This window comes from Erythrolamprus reginae, chromosome 9 (genome assembly GCF_031021105.1).
Source record: "Erythrolamprus reginae isolate rEryReg1 chromosome 9, rEryReg1.hap1, whole genome shotgun sequence".
In the NCBI taxonomy this organism is placed as follows: domain Eukaryota; kingdom Metazoa; phylum Chordata; class Lepidosauria; order Squamata; family Dipsadidae; genus Erythrolamprus; species Erythrolamprus reginae.
The window spans coordinates 8,777,745-8,792,490 of record NC_091958.1 but is presented as its reverse complement, the minus strand read 5'-3'; the positions used below and the strand labels follow the sequence as shown (position 1 = coordinate 8,792,490).

Sequence of the window (14,746 nt, the reverse complement as noted above, 5' to 3'; positions counted from 1 at the left end):
AGAGCCTTCTCTGTGGCGGCCCCAGCCCTCTGGAATCAGCTCCCCCCAGAGATTAGAACGGCCCCCACCCTCCTTGTCTTTCGCAAACTTCTTAAGACCCACCTTTGTCGCCAGGCATGGGGGAGTTAAGTTATTCTCTCCCCCTAGGCCACTACAAGTTATGCATGGTATGTTTGGTTTTTTATAATAAGGTTTTTAGTTGTTTTACTAAATTGGATTGTTACATGTTGTTTTACCATTGTTGTTGGCCGCCCCGAGTCTGCGGAGAGGGGCGGCATACAAATCCAATAAATAAATAAATAAAATAAATAAATAATTTTGACTGCATACCATGGAGAGCTTGCAACAGCCCTAAGGACAAAGGGCCTGTGAATGAGCCACTGTTTTCAGGTAATTTTGAGTGGTCACTAAACCAATGGCTCTAAGTCAAGGACCCCCTGTTGTTTTCCCTTCCTTCTTGGAGCTGGAAGATTACTGACAGGCAAGGGAGGAAGAAAAGGAGAACGAAAGAAAGGAGGAGGGAGGAATTTGCAAACCTTAAGAAGGCCATTGAGAGCAGCAATCCAAGTGTGGGGCTTTTATAAATCAGCACCAAATATATAAAGACCTTAATGTGCTGGTTAGGAGGGGTGGAGTGGGGGAAGGCCATTTGCAAGTTTATAAAGGAGCTGGGAAAAAAGGTTTTCATGTGCAAATGGACTGAGATGGGCTACAAAAGCTGGAAACCTGGAGGAAAAAGAAAGATTTAAAGAGATAAGAAACAGTTAAGATTTTAAAAATAAATAGCGTTGCCAATACAGCAATGGGAGCATAGAAACAGAACCCAGATATAGAAATTTATACCTTAAATAAGAAGAAGAACAGTTGTGAACTCGTAAGGAAAGACGGCAGAGTGAGAGAGATAGGAAAATAAAGGCAAGTACAGAATTAGCCTTAAGTTTAGAGAAGAAGGAACGGCAGAGGTTTTTGGGTGGGAAAAACCTCAAGCTTCTCTTTGTGTTTGTTACCGTATTAATTTTATTTATTTATTTGTTTGTTTGTCCAATACACAATACATATTGAAGAGAATAGACATGTAGTAATATATATAAAGAAAAGGGTAGAAGAAAAGATATAAAAATAGAGGAGAAGAGATATGAAAGGAAGAAAAGATATATGAGATAAAGGAGAGACAATTGGACAGGGGACAAAAGGCACACTAGTGCCCCTTACTGACCTCTTAGGAACCTGGAGAGGTCAATTGTGGATAGTCTAAGGGAAAAATGTTGGGGTTTAGGGGTTGACAAGGAAATGATTACGACTTCTTGGAAGATGTTACATCCATTTGAATTCACCTGGTGAAGATTTAAATTTGACTTTAAATAAAGAGAGCTTACCTTCGGGGAAGGTGATGAGGGAATGGAATGACAATAAGCTGGGAATTTGGGATGATGGCTGTCCATTCTTGTTTCCTGGTAGCCTGTAAGGAAAAAAGGTCTTTAGTGAACACCTCTGGTTCATCTGACTAAATGAAAACCGTGCTGCAGAAACCAACTCACATTAATTTTATTTACATTTAAATACATGATAGCTGTGTACAGGTATATGAGGGGTTGCCACAGAGAGGAGGGAGCCACTCTATTCTCCAGAGCAGTGATTTTCAACCTTTTTTGAGCCGCGGCACATTTTTTACATTTACGAAACCCTGGGGGCTAAAAAAAAGTTTGGACAAAAAAATTCTCTCTCTCTCTTCCTCCTTTTGCTCTATTTCTCTCTCCCTTCCTTCTTTCTCTCTCCATCCCTCTTTCTTTCTCTTCCTTCCTTCCTCTCTTTTTTGCTCTCTTTCTCTCTCCCTCCCTACCTCCCTCTATGTCTTTCTCTCTCTCTCCTTCCCTTCCTCTCTTTCTCTCTCTCTATTGCTTTCTTTCTCTCGCTTTCTCTCTCTCCTGCTTTCTTTCTCTTGTTCTCTTTCTCTCTCTCTCTTGCTTTCTCTCTCTCTCTTGTTCTCTTTCTCTCTCTTGCTCTTTCTCTCTCTCTCTTGCTTGCTTTCTTTCTCTCTTGCTTTCTTTCTCTCTCTGAGCTTCGCGGCACACCTGACCATGTCTCACGGCACACTAGTGTGCTGCGGCACACTGGTTGAAAAACACTGCTCCAGAGCACCAGAGGGCTGGATAAGGAACAGTGGCTGGAAGCTGACCAAGGAGAGATTCAACCTAGAAGTAAGGAAGAACTTCCTGACGGTCAGAGCGATCAACCAGTGGAACAACCTGCCTGCGGAGGTTGTGAACTCCCCAACTCTGGACACTTTCAAGAGGAGATTGGACTGCCATTTGGCTGGGGTGCTTTAGGATTCCTGCTCAGGCATGGGGTTGGACTTGATGACCTGCATGGTCCCTTTCAACTCTAACAATAAATAAATAAAATAAATAAACATGTATTTAACATTAACATTTTGATTTTAACTTAAAATTTAATTAATTAAACAAACAAACAAATGAATGAATAAAATGCTTCAATTCTCTGCAAGGTGGTTGTTCTTAAAAGCACCCCCACTTCTTTATTTTTCCTTGAATAAGCTCCAAAGAATTTTGCAAGCAGTGGACAGTACCATCCTTGTTGGTAAACTCCAAAACTTGTTTGGGGTGGGGTGGGGAAGGATTTTAAAAATTTCCCTGGGAGTTTTCACACAAGCAAGCTGGGTGGGCCCAATTCAGAGGTTTGCGCGTACCAGTAGCGGAAATTTTACCTGGTTTGCCCAACTGGTAAATACCACCTCTGGCGGCCTCCCTCCCCACCGCCCACTGCTGAAAGTACTGGCCTTCAACCTGGCTATTTCTCTATGCCTGGCTTTCCAGATGGGTCCCGGAAGCACTCAAAGTGCTGTGTAGCGAAAGACGCTCTCGCTCACCCAGCAAGAGAGCGGTAGAGAGGAAAAAGTTCCCAGAGAACATGGGGAGAGGCTTCTGGGTCTACGACTGCTGCTTCTCTCCACCACTTTCTTGTTGAGAGCTAAAATTGCTTTCACGCACAGATAAGAGCCGGGGTGGTGCAGCAGGTAGAGTGCAGTACTGCAGGCCACAAAAGATGACTACAGATCTGCAGGTCAGTGGTTCAAATCTCATCACCGGCTCAAGGTTGACTCAACCTTCCATCCTTCCAAGGTGGGTAAAATAAGGACCCGGATTGTGGGGGCAATAGGCTGGCTGTGTTAAAAAGTGCTATTGCTAACATGTTGTAAGCCGCCCTGAGTCTAAGGAGAAGGGCGGCATAAAAAATCAAATCAATCAATCAACTTTGGGTCCTCTAAGTAAATTCGGAAAGGCAGGCAGAGAGAAACTTTCTGGTTTTACAAATTGGCTTATTATTTCTATGCTGAAGAGGAGAAAAACCCACCACGATTGGATTCCAGGGCATTACCTCAGGGACCGCCTTCTGCTGCACGAATCCCAGCGACTAGTTAGGTCCCACAGAGTGGATCTTCTCCGGGTCCCGTCAACTAAGCAATGTTGCCTGGCGGGACCCAGGGGAAGAGCCTTCTCTGTGGCGGCCCCGGCCCTCTGGAACCAACTCCCCCCAGAGATTAGAATTGCCCCCACCCTCCTTGCCTTTCGTAAGCTACTTAAAACCCACCTCTGCCGTCAGGCATGGGGGAAATGAGCCCCTAGGCCTTTACAATTCTATGCATGGTATGTATGTATGTATGTATGTTTGGTTTTTATATTAATGGATTTTTAATCATTTCTAATATCAGATTACTATTGTATACTGTTTTATTGTCGCTGTTAGCCGCCCCGAGTCTCCGGAGAGGGGCGGCATACAAATCCAATAAATAAATAAATAAATAAATAAATAAATAAATAAATAAATAAATAAATGGATGGATGGATGGATGGATGGATGGATGGATGGATGGATGGATGGATGGATGGATGGATGGATGGATGGATGGATGGATGGATGGATGGATGGATGAATGAATGAATGAATGAATGAATGAATAAATAAATAATGACCCAAAAACGTAACACGCAGATTTATCTTAAATACGAAGCTAATTCCACATGCAGAGCGGTGGTTTTCAAACATACCTTTTCCCCCGAGGGACGAGGGATGCCGACGAATAAATGATCGAGGAAGTTAGCACTTCGGCCCAAACCTAAAACCGTATATGGAAGCTGCAGGGCAAAATGCGCAGACTGACTCAGCTGTCCAGCTAGGAAAAAAAAAATGGCACCATGAATATGTTGCTTAAGGCCTTCCAAAGGAATGCAATTTTGCTACCAGTTGATTGCCTGCCGCTAAAATTGAACTCTGCATCTAAAAGAACCACACCGTGACATTCAGCATTTATGCAAGCAGGGTAAAAAGCTCAACACTCTTTCATTTATATATATATATATATATATTTAACCACGAGCCTGTTTAAGCCAGAATGGGAGAATAGTGTTGCTTTCAGCTTACGCAACGTGGACGGAGGCTTTGTGTCTTTTAATGCCATTCAGTGCGCCTGTCATTACAGGGAAATTGGAAGCGAAGCCCATTACTTTTGAGCAGAAACATTTCTGAAATGGTTTTGCTGTTCAACAATAGACTTGATTATATGAGTCATGGAACTGGATTTTGCTGATGGGCTTCTTTCAAGCAGGCAGGGAGAAGGAGGAGCAGTACAACACAGCAACGAGGCTAAAGAAAAAAACCCCACCCCAAAACCTCCACGGACAACAACAAACACCGAAGTCACGTTGGAGATGAGTAAGTCACCTTGACCCATTCATTCCATCTTGTTACAGTCGTGAGCGTGGCATTTTTCTGGGCCTCCTTTGCTCCGACGCACGCACATAAATTAAATTAAAGCAATCCAAGATGACTTGAGAATTACAGCCCGATAAATCACGGCTTGGGCAATAGGTTGGAACTTTACGGAGAGAATTTTGTCTCTGCTTAATAGGCAGCCTTATCAACCTTAATTCATTCTTTGGCACGTTATTTTACTCCTTTAAAAAAAAAGAAAAGAACTATCTTTGATATTTGACAGGGAGCCACTCTACACCCCTCCCCCCCCAAAATAGGAAAGAGGGACAATCCAAACTGGTTGACATCTTGACTTGGCACTCATTTAAAGCTATTGAGAATTTTATTTTTTCTGGATTAAGAAGGGAGAATTTTCCATCAGATCTTTGACTTATCATATTTTTCGGAGTATAAGACACACCTATTCCCCCCTAAAAGGGGGTGGAAATGTTGGGGTGTCTTAAACATAGAATACAGCCATTTTTGGCCTCCTGAAGCCCCTCCCCAGAGAGAGAGAAAGAAGGAGAGAGAGAGGGGAAAAAAGGAGAGAGAGGAGAGAGAGAGGGGAGAGGAGAGAAGGAGAGAGAGAGGAGAGAGAGAGGAAAGAAAGAAAGAGAGAGAGAGAGAGACAGACAGACAGACAGAGATAGAGAGAACTTCAGAACCAGGTGGTAGGTGGGGTGTCTGTTGGCAGGTACAAGAAATTAGGAACCAGTTCACAAATATTACGGGTTTATTCTATATAACCAATACACAAGAATCTGATCAAGGCATAGAGCTCAAGGTCAAGGCGAATATAAGAGTCAATGGAGTTTGAGGAGGACTGAATTTAGGTCTCTTACGTTGGCGTAGACACTCCAAACTAATGATGCATTTGACCCTGCCCTTGGCTCAGCCTGGTAATCTCCTGCATCCATCTTAATTTGAACAGTAGCTAAGCAACTGGTCGTAAGTCGAGAACTGCCTGTATTTATTTCCATCGACGCATGGCTGAATAACTACTGAAACCTGTATGTGGAGAGGTTATCAAAATTACAACTCTCATACACTGCATCCTCCCGTCAACTTCACCACCTCTTCAAGTGGTGGTGTGGGATTAAGCCACTATTGTATAAGAGATAGCCTACAAGCAAGAGAATCAGGTCACACCCTGATTTTTTGTAAGATGTTGCTTGTACCTAGTTAGATTATCTGTTCATCTAATTTGATCTGTTGGTAATATTACCTGTTGGTAATATCTTGAGAAGAAGCCATCATTTCCCTCTCAATTCTTTCAATTCACAGGTGATGTGGACTGAAGTTGGGATCTTCTATATCAGGGATCACCAACAGCAAGTTCTGACAGTTTCTGGATAACAAAATGAATCAACCCCCCTCGCCCCCAGCCTTGTTCTTTTCTCAGATGTTGTTGTGATTGGCTCTGGCACAGCTCCTGCCCCAAGGAATGTGGATGTGGGGGAAACATCCACATGCCACAGGCCTGTTTTGCTCCCGATAGAATCTCCCGACGAAGTCTCCTCTGACGAAGGAAGCATGAGTAGCAGGGAAGGGGGGAGTTTGGCAGGCAGCCCAGGAGGAGATCAATCATCCTTATCATCCCTGGATTCTGAACAAGAACTTATGACAGATCCACGCATGCATAGAGTGATGCATAGGAGAGAACAACTGAAGGATTATTACAGGAGATAAGTGAGGCCAGCTGTGGTTGGGTGGGGCTGCTGTAATTAGTGCTACAGATAAAAAGAACAGCGTGCTGGTTTAGCCTTGTGGAAGTTTATCTGATTCATAGTTTCGTCAAGATCGTGGTTTTTGCTGTTTCCCTGTTCAAGGCTGTGTGTGGACTTTCTGGACTTTGGAATTGGACTCAATTTTCCCAGTTACTGGGTGAGAAATCGGATTGCATTTAACCTATGCCTTGTGTGTACCAGAAAATCCCTTTGACATTTAAAAAGGGAGTTTTTTCTGCTTTTCTGTTGATAAAGACTTTTGGTTTTCTTTCTATCGTGTGGTGTGTGTCTTCCTGGACTAATTACTCTGTAATTACGGGCGGTTGGGACACGCCGGCAGAACAGATGTTAACTGTTTAAGACTGTATTATATAAATAATCAACTTCTGTATGCAGGAAGATGTAAACATATGTTAGAAAGCAGAACGGCTACTCGGAGTTCCCAGTTTGGAACTCCAGGAAATCATCTCTTTCTTCACTTCCAGGAGATTAGGACTAAGTGACAGGCCTGACAATTTCTGCCAGCTGGCAAGAGGAACAAGGTGCAGTGAAGTCTGGCATGTTTAATTCATATTCGGAGCCTTCATTCCGTATTCCAGCATGGTCCAGTGCCCAATTTGATTGAGTCCAGATATTCGTGCCAGGTGAAAATTGCAATTATAGCTGCCACAGCAAAGATGAAAAGTTAATATGGAGAAGAGCGATGCAGCGCGCAGCCGAAGCAATGCTCTTCAAAGCGTCGGAGTGGGGAGCTTTATATGTGCTTTTCAGAAGGAGAAAACAGTAGTTCTGCTGTGGAAGCCTCAAAGCTCAGAAGGTTTTTCCAAAAGAGCTGGGAGATAAGAAGCCCTATTGAATTAGTCTCAATGGTGTTTAGGAGAACACGTAATTATGGGCAGAAGAAGAGAACGGTTCAGGTCGCACCCCAAATTTTTGTAAGATGTTGCTTGTACCTAATTAGGTTATCTATTCATCTAACTTGATCACTAGCCCGTCGGTAATATCTCGAGAAGAAACCATCATTTCCCTTTCAATTCTTTCAATTCACAGGCGAGACCACATTTGGAATACTGTGTTCAGTTCTGGATACAGTATTGACAAAATTGAACGGGTCCAAAGGCTACAGAAATGGTGGAAGGTCTTAAGCATAAAACTTATCAGGAAAGACTTCATGAACCAAATCTGTCTAGTCTGGAGGACAGAAGGGAAAGGGGGGAACAGGATCGAAACATTTAAATATGTAAAAGGGTTAAATAAGGTTCAGGAGGGAAGTGTTTTTAATAGGAAAGTAATAACAAGGGGGCACAATCTGAGGTGAGTTGGTTATTTTGCTGAAAGAGTAGTAGATGCTTGGAACAAACTTCCAGCAGACGTGGCTGGTAAATCCACAGTAACTGAATTTAAACTTGCCTGGGATAAACGTAGATCCAGCCTAAGATAAAGTACAAGAAATAGCATAAGGGCAGACTAGATGGACCATGAGGTCTTTTTCTGCCTCAATCTTCTATGTTTCTATGAGATCTAGATCTGGGGAAATTCAAGGCGGAAGTAATCCCACAACTTGGAAGTCAAGTTGTCCCAAGTTTTATGCCGTCAATCTTCTGTGTTTCTATGTGAACTGAAGCTGGGATCTCCTATATCAGGGATCACCAACAGGGGTTGAAATCCAGCAGGTTCTGACAGGTTCTGGATAACCGGTAGTGGAAATTTTGAGTAGTTCAGAGAACCTGGCAAATATCATCTCTGGCTGGACCCAGAGTGGGGTGGGAATGGGGATTTTGCAGTATCCTTCCCCTGCCAGGCCCATCAAGCCACACCATTCCACCAAGCCACGCCCACAGAACCTATTGTAAAAAAAAAAAAGGATTTCACTACTGATCACCAAACCTGGCCACTTTAACACTTGTGGACTTCAATTCCCAGAATTCCTCAGCCAACCAGTCTTAAAGTTGCCAAGTTTGGAGAAACATAGAAACATAGAAGACTGACGGCAGAAAAAGACCTCATGATCCATCTAGTCTGCCCAGATACTATTTTTGTATTTTATCTTACAGTGGATATATGTTTATCCCAGGCATGTTCAAATTCAGTTACTGTGGATTTACCAACCACGTCTGCTGGAAGTTTGTTCCAAGGATCTACTACTCTTTCAGTAAAATAATATTTTCTCATGTTGCTTTTGATCTTTCCCCCAACTAACTTAAGATTGTGTCCCCTTGTTCTTGTGTTCACTTTCCTATTAAAAACACTTCCCTCCTGAACCGTATTTAACCCTTTAACATATTTAAATGTTTCGATCATGTCCCCCCTTTTCCTTCTGGATACAGTATTGACAAAATTGAGAGTATATGTTTTTTTGATTCCTACTCACAGATCCTCTCTAGCCATCTTCCACAAGCATTCATAAGGAGTTCAGCGAATGGACATCTTTAAAAATATTAATTCGGAACATGCACTTATACAATAAAACAACTAGTGTACCTACTTCACCAAATGTGGGACAATGATCAACGGTAAAAATGAGGTCAACTCAACTGAGGACTTTCCACACACAATACAAGTACTAAATAATGTTGAAGTCTATTGAAAACCCCTTTTTGTGGAATGTCTTTGAATACAGGGTGTAAAATGAAAGAATTTCACAAAGAGTCATGCAATTATATGACTCTTTGATAAAAGATAAAAGGTTTCCCCCAACCAGTCATGTCCGACTTTAGCAAATGGTGTGCACCTCTTTTTCTTAGCCGAGGGAGTCAATGTTGTTTGGAGATGTTTCTGCAGTCATGTGGCTCGTATGACATTATGCCACAGCGCAAAGTTGTGCAATGAAACACACAGAAACATAGAAACATAAAAGACTGACGGCAGAAAAAGACCTCATGGTCCATCTAGTCTGCCCTTATACTATTTCCTGTATTTTATCTTACAATGGATATATGTTTATCCCAGGCATGTTTAAATTCAGTTACTGTGGATTTACCAACCACGTCTGCTGGAAGTTTGTTCCAAGGATCTACTACTCTTTCAGTAAAATAATATTTTCTCATGTTGCTTTTGATCTTTCCCCCAACTAACTTCAGATTGTGTCCCCTTGTTCTTGTGTTCACTTTCCTATTAAAAACACTTCCCTCCTGAACTCTGCTACCTTTCCATCGAAGTGGTACCTATTTATCTACTCTGAGCCGTGGTGGTGCAGTGGTTAGAATGCAGTATTGCAAGCTAATTCTGCCCGCTGGCAGCAGTTTGATTCTCACCTGCTCATGGTTGACTCTGTCTTCCGCCCTTCCGAGGTCACTCAAATGAGGACCCAGATGGTTGGGGGCAAGACGCTGACTGTGTAAATGGTTTAGAGAGGGCTGCCACCTGAAGGGGTATGAAAGTCTAAGGGGTATTGCTGTTACTACTTTTGAACTGCTAGGTGGGCAGGATCAAGAAGGGGAGCTTGTTCCATCGTGCGGTGCTCAGGTCTCGAATCTGGAACGTCAGCTTTCCAGCTTAGCTTCTTGACTATTACACCTATTACTCATCAATATTTACATCAAACAAATCCAATGAGAGAGTACAGTGGTACCTCTAGCTAAGAACGCCTCTACTTACAAACTTTTCTAGATAAGAACCGGGTGTTCAAGATTTGTTTGCCTCTTCTGAAGAACCATTTTCCACTTACAAATCCGAGCCTCCGAAACACTAACCAGAAAAGGCAGGGAGAAGCCTCTGGGAATCTCCTGGGCGGAAACAGGGCCAGAAAAGGCAGGGAGAAGCCTCCGTGGGGCCTCTCTAGGAATCTCCTGGGAGAAAACAGGGCCGGAAAAGGCGGGGAGAAGCTTCCCTGGGGCCTCTCTAGGAATCTCCTGGGAGGAAACAGGCCTGGAAAAGGCGGGGAGAAGCCTCCGTGGGGCCTCTCTAGGAATCTCCTGGGAGGAAAGAGGGCCGGAAAAGGCAGGGAGAAGCCTCCGTGGGGCCTCTCTAGGAATCTCCTGGGAGGAAACAGGCCCGGAAAAGGTGGGGAGAAGCCTCCATGGGGCCTCTCTGGAGGAAATAGGGCCTCCACCCTCCCTGTGGTTTCCCCAATCGCACGCCTTATTTGCTTTTACATTGATTCCTATGGGCGAAATGGCTTCTTCTTACAAACTTTTCTACTTAAGAAACTTGTCACGGAACGAATTAAGTTCGTAAGTAGAGGTACCGCTGTACTTATTCCTAGGCTGTAGCTTTTCAAGACATTACAAAATGCCAGAGGGCTCTGATGACTCTCTACCAAGTCTCTCCTAGAGGCCTAAAACACGATGACTATTCTGAGAACAGGCGTATTCCTGGAATGAAGGAACGCCTGCACGCACGTACAGACACAAGTACACAATCCATTTTTTGGGTGCGATAAAACCCACCAGTGATTTTCCACATGGCTAGCTCTGCTACAGAGGAAAGGCGGAATCCTCTGAGATAGCCAGGAAATTATTTCCCCCAATGTGGCATCGGAGACCAGCGCCATGCGGCCCAAACTGTACATAAATCTAAGGAGCCCGATGTTCACAGTAACCTACATCACACCTTGCTATTAACTTACAGCAGACTTTACAGCCTTGCAGGGCTTCTCTAAGACAGGCCTGGGACCGAACACATAGTAAGCAGCCTCACTTTCATCAGAAATTTGGGTAGGAAACGGCTGCCACCAACGCACTGGGAGTCATTGCCATAGAAAGAGCTAAAAGGGAAGAAAATATGGTGTACAAGTAGGACAAAAAGCACTAGAGTGATATGCCACTACGGGAAACGGCCCTCATCCAACCACGCTCATACTTGGGCAGATAGAAACAGCAATAGCTGTTAGGTCCCATAGAGTTGGCCTTCTCTGGGTCCCGTCGACTAAGCAATGTCGTTTGGCTGGACCCAGGAGAAGAGCCTTCTCTGTGGAGGCCCCAACCCTCTGGAACCAGCTCCCCCTAGATATCAGGGTTGCCCCCACCCTCCTTGCCTTTCGCAAGCTCCTTAAAACCCACCTCTGTCGTCAGGCACGGGGGAATTGAAATTTCCCTTCCCCCTAGGCTTATAGAATTTATACCTGGTATACTTGTACGTATGAGTGGTTGTTTAAATTGGGGTTTTTTAGATTGTCGTTTAATATTAGATTTGTTTACATTGTCTTTTTATATTGTTGCTAGCCGCCCCGAGTCTTCGGAGAGGGGCGGCATACAAATCTAATAAATAAAATAAAATAAAATAAATAAATAGCACTTAGATCTCAAAAACACTCCGCGGCCTGCACTGGCTGCTGATTAATTTATGGTCACAATTCGAAGTGTTGGTTATGACCTATAAAGCCCTTCATGGCATCGGACCAGAGTACCTCTGAGACCGTCTTCTGCCGCACGAATCCCAGCGGCTGATTAGGTCCCAGAGAAGTAAGATACCTAGTTATACATATACTAACAGCTGCCAGAATAGTATATGCCCAACAGTGGAAAACAGATAAAATACATAATAATTAAAAAAATACTAGACTGTGCGGAGCTGGGCAGGCTATTCAAAAGATTAGAGGGGAAAGAAGAATCAGATGACTATAAAACATGGGAAAAATTTTATGATTGGCTAAAAGAAATAAATAAATAAAAATTTATGCAAAGCAACACATCAAATAAAAGAATTCAAAAATTAATATCATGTAAAAGAAGTGCAATTCTCTGATCAAATATCCCCCCCAAAAAAGTGGGGAAACTTTCATTTCCCAAATGTTGTATATATATGTTTTCATCTATGTTTTTTCTTTTGTCTTGTATGTCACATTTGTAAAATAAATTTTGTTTTTTAAAAAAAGTGTTAGTTATGACCTACAAAGCCCTAAATGGCATCGGACTGGAATACCTCCGAGACCGTCTTCTGCCGCATGAATCCCAGCGGCTGATTAGGTCCCAGAGAGTTGGCCTTCTCCGGGTCCCGTCGACCAAACAATGTCGTCTGGCGGGACCCAGGGGGAGAGCCTTCTCTGTGGCGGCCCCGGCCCTTTGAAACCAACTCCCCCCATAGATTAGGACTGCCCTCCTCGCCTTTCGTAATTTATTAAAAACTCATCTTTGTCGCCAGGCATGGGGAAACTAACACTCCCCCCCCCCCAATTGTCAAGGCTGGTGTATGGTTTGATTGGTTGTGTGATTATTTTATTATAAGGGTTTTAGAAACATAGAAACATAGAAGACTGACGGCAGAAAAAGACCTCATGGTCCATCTAGTCTGCCCTTATACTATTTCCTGTATTTTATCCTGGATATATGTTTATCCCAGGCATGTTTAAATTCAGTTACTGTGGATTTACCAACCACGTCTGCTGGAAGTTTGTTCCAAGGATCTACTACTCTTTCAGTAAAATAATATTTCTCATGTTGCCTTTGATCATTCCCCCAACTAACTTCAGATTGTGTCCCCTTGTTCTTGTGTTCACTTTCCTATTAAAAACACTTCCCTCCTGAACCTTATTTAACTCTTTAACATATTTAAATGTTTCGATCATGTCCCCTCTTTTCCTTCTGTCCTCCAGACTATACAGATTGAGTTCATGAAGTCTTTCCTGATACGTTTGATGCTTAAGACCTTCCACCATTCTTGTAGCCCATTTTAAATTGCATTTTAAAATTGGATTTGTACACTGTTTATGTTGTTGTGAGCTGTCCCCTGTCCTCGGAGAGGGGCGGCATACAAATCTAATAAATTATTATTAATTATTATTATTTACTGTACATACAGCTTTACAGCCCTCTCTAAGCAGTTTACAGAGTCAGCCTATTTCCCCCAGCAATTGGGGTCCTCATTTTACTGACCTCGGAAGGATGAAAGGCTGAGTCAACCTTGAGCCAGTCAGGACCGAACGGCTGGCTGTGGACAGAGCCTGCAATACTGCATTCTAACCATTGTACCAACAGGGAGAGAGGGAGGGATAGCAATAGCCCTTTGACTTATATACTCCTTTACAGCCCTCTCTAAGCGGTTTACAGAGTCCTGATGGGCCCTGATGGGGACATCTCATTCTAAGTTGGCTCATAAAGTAGGAGATTTCACCTTCATATCATTTATGCATTGGTCTTTTGCTGGGTCTCCAAACTTGGCAACTTTAAGACTTGGCTGGAGAATTCTGGGAGTTGAAGTCCACAAGTCTTAAAGTTGCCAAGGTTGAAGACCTCGGGTTTTTTGTATCCACATTCACCATCTAATGCTGTTAACCTTAAGGTTTTAATTTTTAATGTCTAAGGTTTTTTTATAGCCTTCTAATAATTTTGTATCTCTATTTTTGACATAGGTAAGCCACCTGGAGTTGGTTGATCGTGAGACGGGCAGTGTATACATTTAATAATTAAATAAAATATGCAAGTGTATCCCTATCTATATCAATAGCAATAGCGTAGATTTATGGTGCTTCACAGCACTCTTGCGGTGGTTTACCTGGTCAGCACATTGCTCACCAACAATCTGGAGTCCTCGTTTTACCGACCATGGAAGGATAGAAAGTCAACCTTGAGCCGGTCAGGATCGAACTCTGACTGTGGGCAGAGTTAGCCTGCAATATTGCATTCCAACCACTACTCCCCCAGGTACTCAAGTGCTTGAAACGTATTTCTTTGCTTGTGTTCCTTTGCTTTAAAACAGCAATTTTCAACCATGCTGTTGTGTTTGGGCTTGGGCCAGCCGTTGCTCCCACAGATGGGAGAGACACGGCACAAAGTGAATGTGAAAGCCTGGCTGACAGCCAGGAAGATGTGGCAGACAGCCAGGAGGATTCAGCAGACAGCCCAGGGGATTTGACATACAGTCCCTCAGACAGTCTTTCGTCTCTGGATTCTTCTGCAGATCAATATATCGATCTGCGTAGCCGAAGAGCTATGCAAAGAAGGGACCGCTTTAAGGAGTATTACAAGTCATTATAGGAGCACCTGGGCTGGGTGTGGTTCTTATACTGAGGGCTGGGTGTGGTTCCCTTAATGAGGGCTAAAGGGATAAAAGGGAACAAAGGCCAAGGCAAACTGTGGCTGTTTATCTGTGTTATTTTGTGGTTCCTGCTCTGAAGTTTCTGTTCCGTGCCGTTGGAGTTTTCAACCCAGCTTTTTCAGACAAGTGGGAGGTGAAAACTCTGGGACTTGCTGTTTGCTTCAAAGATTCAAAAGGACTCCTTAAACGTCTTTGCTCATTCCAGGTTGTCTTTGTTTGTTTTTTCCTGTGTTTTTGTATGCGGCTGAAGTAAGCCTTGCACTCTCATTGTTTTT

At 43.3% G+C, this 14,746-nt stretch overlaps 1 protein-coding gene across 1 annotated transcript in view; it reads right to left on the bottom strand.

Moving 5' to 3' along the window:
• Positions 1-14,746, bottom strand: part of ITFG1 (integrin alpha FG-GAP repeat containing 1) — a 102,760-nt gene that overhangs the window by 17,160 nt on the left and 70,854 nt on the right. Inside the window, exons 13-14 of the mRNA XM_070761626.1 lie at positions 4,068-4,192; positions 1,377-1,459 (exon numbers count right to left, since the gene is read on the bottom strand). Of these exons, the coding sequence (XP_070617727.1) occupies positions 1,377-1,459; positions 4,068-4,192 (208 nt within the window). The remainder of the gene's footprint in view (positions 1-1,376; positions 1,460-4,067; positions 4,193-14,746) is intronic.